We start from the raw sequence: 8,573 nt of genomic DNA on the forward strand, positions 1-8,573 counted from the left end.
TTGTTTAGGAGTTCAATGATTTTATCTTTCTGAGTAAGTTTGAATCCCCTTTTTGTTTTGTTAATTTGTACACCAAGGTATTTGTTCACTCTACCTAGTGATTTCAATGAGAAGTGTTCGTTTAACTTATTTACAAAGATTTCCCTGCTCTCTTTATGCTTTCCAATATATAAAATATCATCCACATAAATTAATACAAATTCAATATGATCATTACTCTTTTTTACAAAGAAACAGTTATCAGCAGTGGTGGCGTTGAAATCCATGGTTTTAAGTACTTTTACCAAACAATCGTACCATCTTTTTCCAGATTGCTTCAATCCATACAGACTCTTATTTAATAACCAAATTTCGTTCTTATTAGTGTATTGACTGTGTGGTGCTCTTACATATATTTCCTTATCTAATTTTGCATGTAAGTATGCAGTCTGTATGTCATATTGAAACACGTCCAGATTGAGTGCAGATGCTACTACAAGAGCTGTTTTGACACTCTCTGTTCTCACTGTTGGTGAATATGTGTCAGTATAGTCTTCTGGATATTTTTGTGCATAACCTTGTGCAACTAGTCTGGCCTTGTATAAGGTATTACCTCCTTCTAAATTCTTAATTTTATAAATCCACCTGGTACCTATAATTGTTTTATCCTTAGGTGCGATCGCAGGTGTGAATACATTTAATCCTTGTAAACTTTCCATCTCTTTTTCCATAGCTAGTTCCCATTTTTCTCTTTCTTCACGGGGAAGTTTCAATACTTCCTCATATGTATTAGGTGTTATTTGTTCTCTATCCATATGCATTATGTAATCTTTGTATTTATTTGGTATTTGGTTTCTATTGTTTCTAATATTTCTTTCAGGTTTGCTATGGTTGTCATGCAAAAATCTAGCTTCCTTTTTTGTTAATGTGTCTGTCTTTATTTTATGCTGACTGTTTGTCCAAGTTTTGGTTTTGTTCTTACTTTTGTTAATACTTTGAATTTCTGTTGTTCCTTCCTCGCAAGATATATTATCTTTGCTTTTATTAGGAAATATTTCATTAAGGTGCAATTTAGACCAATTGGCCTGCTCATGGAACACAGCTGTTCTGGATACTATAAATTTGTTATTATTATCAATGAATCTGTACCCTTTGGTTCCAGTTTCGTATCCCATGAATCTTAATCTCCTGGATACGTTTTCTCCCTTTCTCCTCAATTGTTTAGGTATGTGTACGTCTGCAGTAACTCCAAATATGTGCATGTGTGCTAATTTGGGTTTTCTATTGTACATCACCTCATATGGTGTCTTATTCACAATACTGGACCATGTCCTATTTTGAGTGTAATTTGAATAATGTAAGGCTTCTGACCAAAATTGTTTGCCTAAACCAGCATCCTCTAATGTGCATCTAATCATGGTTTGTAGTGTGGAATTCTTTCTCTCTGCAATCCCATTTTGAAATGCAGAAAATGGATTGGACGTGAAATGTAGCATCCCTCTATCCTTTAACCATTGGGAGAATTCTTTAGACATGAATTCACATCCCCTATCTGTCATAATTTGTTTTATTCTAATATTATGTTGTGTTTCTATGCGTTTGTAGAATTCCTTAAATTTCTGAAAGGTTTCATCCTTGTGCTTTAATGTGTAAACAAAACCATAGCGACTGTAATCATCCACTATTGTTAGGAAGTAACGTTTTCTATAGGTAATTGATGGAGTTAATGGACCAACTAAGTCCATATGTACCAAATCAAAAATATTGTTGGTTGATCTGTTAGATTTTTTTGGTCTGGGACTGGTTTTTAGTTTGGTGGATTTACATACTGAGCATTCCAAATAATTTTCACAATTTTTTATTTTGACACCTTCTGCGTGTTCAGTCATTTTTTGTACTACAGGAAAGCTTGCATGTCCTAACTTCCTATGTAAGATGTGAGCACACTCATCATGAATTGGTTTACCTATTTTTGGTTTTTTCTCATTGTGTGTATTTTTGTTATCATGAGTTATTTTACATTCATCATTGTCACTGTTACTGACATTTTCATCATCTGCTTCAATACAATCTTCCATATTTGAATCAATGTTATGTAACCATCTTTCTTTGGTTATCAGATAGGGTAGACCCCCTTTTATCATCACAGTGCCTACATTTGTTTTGTTCTTTTCTATAGTTGCTTTCCCCTTTGAGAAAACTATATTGATGTCAGATTCTCTGCTTAGTTTTATGGCACTCAGTATGTTGTGAGGTATTTCTGGGATTAATAATACCCCCTCTATTTTCCCTAAACCAGGCAAGGTCACATTTCCTCTGCCTAATACTTGAACCTTTTCTTGATTAGCTACCTTTATCACAAACTTATCTTCTGTAAATGAAGATAATATACTTTTGTTGTTAGTGGTGTGATTTGTTGCACCAGAATCAATAAGCCAATTATTGTTCTCATCTTGTTGTGTTCTGGTGCTGTCTTGTTTATTTAGCCCATTTAGTGACCCAGATTTTCTCTCTTTTGAATTTTCTCTACCCCCTCTACTTTCTCTGTAATTTGGTGGACTTCTATATTTGTGTCTATCTGTGGAAGATTGTCTGTAATTGTATTTGCTCCTGTATTCTGGCCTATGTCTTTCCCTTGGGACTTTGGGACAGTCTCTTCTACTGTGTTCCCTGGATCCACAATTGTGGCATCTAAAGGCCTCATTATATTTATCTTGAAAGACTACTTTCCTAAAAGATTTGTGTTCTGTTTGGTTACTGAAACGATTTTTTCTTGAATTGTCTTCTGCTATCAATTTGTTAGATAAACTTTCTATTGATAAATATCCCAAATTAATGGTATCTAAGTGTGACATAAAGCTATCCCATGATGGATCAAGTGAATTGATAATAACACTTTTCATTGTTTGATCTGAAATCACTTCCCCCCTCAATTGCAGCTCTGCTCTTATTTTGTTTAGATTTATCAAATGCTCACTTATAGAAACCCCTGGTTTCACTCTAGAAGAAAAGAAATCCTTAGACATTCTTGTGGTTGTGGCTACGCTATCGCTGTGAAATAGATTAAACATGCATTGAATTATTTCTGATACAGTTAGGTTTGGTTTGATGCTATGATACATTGCAGGAGACACGCTAGAAATTATTATGAAAAATGCTCTATGATGTAAACAATCTATTTTTAAAGTCCAAGGTCTTCTTGGAGGACTAGTTATAAAGAATAGTAAATTTTCTTTCATAAAAATAACCTGAAGCTGTTGGTACCACTCTTGTAAATTAATGCCATCAACTCTAAGTTTTGGGAAGTCACTGGGTAAATTCCCTACATTATTCTGTCCATTACTTACAACCTGAGGCAGTCCGTGGTCTCTCAAGTGCAGGAAATTACAGAACGGCATTGGGATGCTTGTAACGAGTCTGCGCGGTTCTCTGGCCAGTTCAAGTCTTTCGGGGCCGTCTACGTAGTTTTGCACATGCGCGTTGCTCATTTCTTCTTTGGCGCCGTTGTGGAAGGTTCTCTCCATTTCAGCTCTCTCGATCCGCTCCTCTTCAGATGAGTCGGTCTCTGGCTCGGTTTTTGGGGCTTTGGTGATGGCGACGGTTCTTTTCTTTCTCTTGTGTGCGCTGGCACTCGATTCTGTCTGCGGTGTAGGACGGAATCGGCATGGCTCTCTGGGCTCGGGTGTCGTCGTTTTCGAAGTCAGGATGGGAGCGTGCAGGTCTTGAGTTGTCGGTTTGATTTCTTGCTTCTTTGTTGATGTCTTGGAAATTTTCAATCTTGGCCCAAAAGCAGCAAAAAGCGTTTTCATTGCTGACTTTACTTGAGACTTTGTTAAATCGTCTTCACTTTCTGATTTTGGTTCATCTGAAGAGTTTGAGACTTCTTTTTCACTTTCTTCGTCTGATAGCGTTTTTCGCGCCAGAATTTTTGAACTGAGCGTTTTGATTGGCTCCGCTTCACTCTCTTTTGAAGTTCGTTGAAAACAAGATGGCTGCCATTCAAAATTTCGCGCGATGTCACATCTTTTCTTTTTTACAACTATTTTCTCAGTAGTCATTTCACTCACAGTTTTTTGATCTTTGGGTTTTTCTTTAATGACGTTTTTCTCTCTCGCTGCTCCGCTGTTTCTCAGCATCTCCTGGAGGTCCGCGATGAGGCTTTCATCATTCTTTTGGCTTTTTAGTATCTTTAATATCTCTGACCTGAGTTCGTTATTTTCTATCTCGATTTCTTCCTGGTCGTTATTTTCACTCATCAGTTCTTCTTCTTCAGTGGTGTATTCTTCGGATTCTCTCGAAATCGCATTAGTGGATTCGTTGATTGTCTCTTGGTCAGTTTCTATTTCTTTGCTGTAGGCCCTGGTGTTGGGCCTATCTTTCTTGGACATTTTTTATTACTTATTGAGTCAATTAACCATCCTCTGCTACCAGCTTGTTGCAATATTTTCAGGATCAGACTCAATAAAGATAATAGAAGTTAGAGATTTAAATATATTTCTCTTTAATCATAATAGGCATTCTATATTCGCTGAATATTCAAGATAGAAGCAATGAAAATGGGGAGGATGGCTCCTTATATATACAAGGGGTGGAGCCAGGAATGGGAGTGGTAAATTATGAATACATTAAAGTCCAAAGAATAAGTTAACCCCTGATGTTCCATATATACATTATTTACACATTAGAGAATAAGGCATTTACATCTGACAGCTTGTTGTGTGTATGTTTTCAAAAACACTATTGTGTTATGTTTTCTCATCTTCAAAGGCATTGCAGATTAATGAATTTGTGGGTCTTGACTTCTGCAATTTCCATACCATTGAAAACGGGAGCTCCAATTGCACAGAAGTTAGCACAATTCAGATGTAAGTATGGATCTCTGCTTTTCTCGGCTCTGCCTAGTACTAAAGACTTGAGGCAATCTTGGTACGAGATATTATAAGTGAAAGAAATGACATTTTATCCTTTTAATATTATTGTTAATGAAGTCTTGAATCCTTTAAAGTAGGAATCAGGAGGAGAACCCATCTAAGTCTGATCAGGTCCCCCAGAATATATTTTCCTATGTAAAGACTTTGCACTGATAATACCAACAATTTACAACCACAATTGAGTTTAGAATTATAGTTGTAAATCATGTCAGTCATTAAGTGGCTCATCACATGACTAGCCTGATTTTACAATATTACTATGTGATAGTTTTAAGGCCACCCTCAAACCAATCCACATCCATCCCTAGTCACTTTCCGTCTTGACTATTCTAACATGCTCTACATGGGGCTGCCCTTGAAGAGCATTCAGAAGCTCCAGTTGGTGCAAAATGCAGTGGCCTGCATGGTTTTGTGCAGACCCCAGTGTGCACATGTATCACCTCTCCTGCAGGAGCTGCATTGGCTCCAAGTGCAATTCAAGGAGCTGGTTGTATCTTTAAAGCCCTTCATGGCTTGGGACCAGGTTATCTGAGGGACCGTCTCTTGCCGGTCACATCTGCCTGACCCATCAGAGCGGGGAGGCAGGGAATGCTGCGGGTCCCATCCCCGAGGGAGATATACCTGGTGGGACCCAGAAGAAGGGCCTTCTCCGTGGTGGCTCCCTCTCTCTGGAATGTCATTCCCCCAGAGATTAGAACGGCCCCCACTCTAATAAATACTCTTCTGGAAGGTGCTGAAGACCTGGTTCTGCCAGCGGGCCTGGGGAACCCAGAGCGGAATGGCTCATGTGATTGGCTGTCGCCGGGGTGGGGGTGATTATGTTATGTTATGTTATGTTATGTTATGTTATGTTATGTTATGTTATGTTATGTTATGTTATGTTATGTTATGTTATTTATTATATTTCTATACTGCCTTTCTCCCGTAGGACTCAAGGCGGTGTACAGTCAAGAAAAATATACACAAACATCATAAAATTGCTAATTAAAATTATTATTATAACATAGTTTGACCCAATTAAATAGAACCTAAAATTAGATAACATTTTAAAAACATTCACATGTTCATATGTTTAGCCCCGCCTGTTGGAACATCAGGGTTTTGAGGGCACGGCGGAAAGCACGGAGATCAGGGATATTTCGTATCTCAGGGGGCAGTTCATTCCAAAGGGTTGGGGCCCTCACAGAGAAGGCCCTCCCCCTGGGAGTCGCCAGTCAGCATAATTTGACTGACGGTACCCTGAGTAGTCCCTCCCTGTGAGAATGAACTGGTTGTTATGTTATGTATTGTATTGTATTGTATTGTATTGTATTGTATTGTATTGTATTGTATTGTATTGTATTGTATTGTATTGTATTTTTTTATTTTTATTTTTTAATTTGATTTATATGCCGCCCTTCTCCGGAGACTCAGGGCGGCTTACAATGCATTAAGCAATAGCCTTCATATTTTTGTATATTTATACAAAGTCAGCTTATTGCCCCCACAAACTGGGTCCTCATTTAACCTACCTTAGAAAGGATGGAAGGCTGAGTCAACCTTGAGCCTGGTAAGGTTCGAACCTGCAGTAATTGCAGGCAGCTGTGTTAATGACAGAGTGCTCTAAACCACTGTACTACCATTGTATTGTATTATTAATTTTTTTATTCTTTTTATTAGTTCTATTGTTTTAAATAAGATTTTATATTCTGTAAGCCACCTTGAGTCACCATGGGTGAATAGGCGGCAAATTAAATTAAATTAATTAAATAAATAAAATAAAATAAAATAAAATAAAATAATAAAATAAAATAAAATAAAATAATAAAATAAAATAAAATAAAATATAAAATAAAATAAAATAAAATAAAATAAAATAAAATAAAATAAAATAAAATTAAATTAAATTAAATTAAATAAGCCACCTCCATGTCGCAGTCCTTGGTCCACACAAGACTGAGGATCCTTTGGTGGTCTCTGAGCTTGGTTGTTTTCTTGCAGTTGTTTCATTACCCAGACTAGGAAACACCATGAGATGTACTGATGATGACGTTACCTAGTTTTGGGTTATGAAACATCTGCAAGAAAACAACCAAGCTCAGAGAGCACCAAGAGGACTCCTCATTTTCAACCCTGAACTACAAATATTCTCCTCTATTGGTACCACACAAGTTTGGGACATCTGTGGTGGAGCTTCTGATGATTAAAAATCTCCGCTTGTGTTTCTTTCTAGGTGCACTGGAGAACAATATCTGGAAAGCCAAGGGATCGATGCAACTAGTTGGGGGTTATGGCAGAACCATGTGGCACTGGCTTGCATGACCATCATTTTCCTCACTATTTCTTACTTGAAGCTACATTTCATGAAAAAGTTCTCTTAAGTCCATGAAGTTGTCAAGGGTCCAATCCAGTTAGTCCAATCCAGAATCATGTAAAGAGGAGAATGAGAAAAAAAGACTATTTCTCTCATAACTGTATTCTTTCGAACTCACAAACAAGAAAAACCTCAGCCTTCAGCCAAGATGTTTGCCTTTATAATACCCGCAGCAGAGGTGGGTTTCAGCAGGTTCTGACCAGTTCTGGAGAACCGGTAGTGGAAATTTTGAGTAGTTCGGAGAACTGGTAGTAAAAATTCTGAATGGCCCTGCCCCCATCTATTGTCTGCCTATCAACTCCCAGTTGATCAGGAGGAAATGGGGATTTTGCAGTAACCTTCCCCTGGATTGGGGAGGGAATGGAGATTTTGCAGTATCCTTTCCCTGCCATGCCCACCAAGCCACACCCACAGAACCGGTAGTAAAAAAAATTGAAACCCACCACTGACCCGCAGATATTATTTGGTTCCATGTCAAAAAGTCTGAAAATCAAATGTCAGTTATTTCCTGCTTACAAGTCTGGAGACTTCCTTTCATATCGGTGGCATTTATTTTATTTATATTTTATTTGTTTCTGCATACTCCTGACATAGCCCATGCTGATTCACAACATTAAATGATAATAAAATTATATTCAAATGAATGGATCCATCAATAAATAGCAATAAAATCAATCATGTCACAAATAAAATTAATCCTTGATTCAAACATAAATAATTCCTAGAAGGGAAATGCTACCATTTAAAAATAGGTTTTCAGGTTATTTTTCAAATAATCAAATATATATCTTGGTACTCATTGTTAATTGGTTTCAGGAGGCATGATGGGTACCAAAAATAATGAGTACCAAACAAATTTTTCCCAGTAAGGCAGCTGACAGCAACAACTTCTAGCTTGTGTGTTGAGTACCAAACAAATGATGAGTACCAGAACAAAATGTTCATGTCAAAATGCATTGAGTACCAAATTCTATGAGTTTCAAAGCAGTTGAGTAACAAGGTACCACTGTGTGTGTTTAATTCTTTTCCAGATACTAAATGGTTCTGAAATGCTTAATTCCAGATTAATCATATTTCTCAACAAACAGGATAGTAAGCGATTCATGGTCTGAAGTATAATCATGAAGTGTAACCAAGCCATTGGAGATAAACCAGGACTAGTGACGATACCACAAGAAATACTAAAACTTTATTGATAGTGTTTATTATTACTTATTTTTATTTATCAAATTTTGGAATTGCCCATCTCCCTCATTGACTTTGGGCAATGTACAGATAAGATGTAGCTTGATTTAGACTATAACAATCCC

General features: G+C 37.0%; 1 protein-coding gene across 3 annotated transcripts in view; it reads left to right on the forward strand.

The window, feature by feature from the left end:
- The window catches only part of LOC139320682 (broad substrate specificity ATP-binding cassette transporter ABCG2-like), a 47,283-nt gene extending 39,371 nt beyond the window's left edge, over positions 1–7,912 (forward strand). For all 3 annotated transcript variants that reach the window (XM_070949114.1, XM_070949115.1, XM_070949116.1), the window contains exons 15-16: positions 4,747–4,844; positions 7,123–7,912. In XM_070949114.1, coding sequence (XP_070805215.1) covers positions 4,747–4,844; positions 7,123–7,270 — 246 coding nt within the window. In that variant the 3' untranslated portion in view covers positions 7,271–7,912. The remainder of the gene's footprint in view (positions 1–4,746; positions 4,845–7,122) is intronic.
- Positions 7,913–8,573: the final 661 nt, after the last annotated feature.

The sequence above is a fragment of the Pituophis catenifer genome, unplaced genomic scaffold, assembly GCF_029215685.1.
Source record: "Pituophis catenifer annectens isolate HBS135680 unplaced genomic scaffold, rPitCat1.0.hap2 SCAF_8, whole genome shotgun sequence".
Lineage (NCBI taxonomy): Eukaryota > Metazoa > Chordata > Lepidosauria > Squamata > Colubridae > Pituophis > Pituophis catenifer.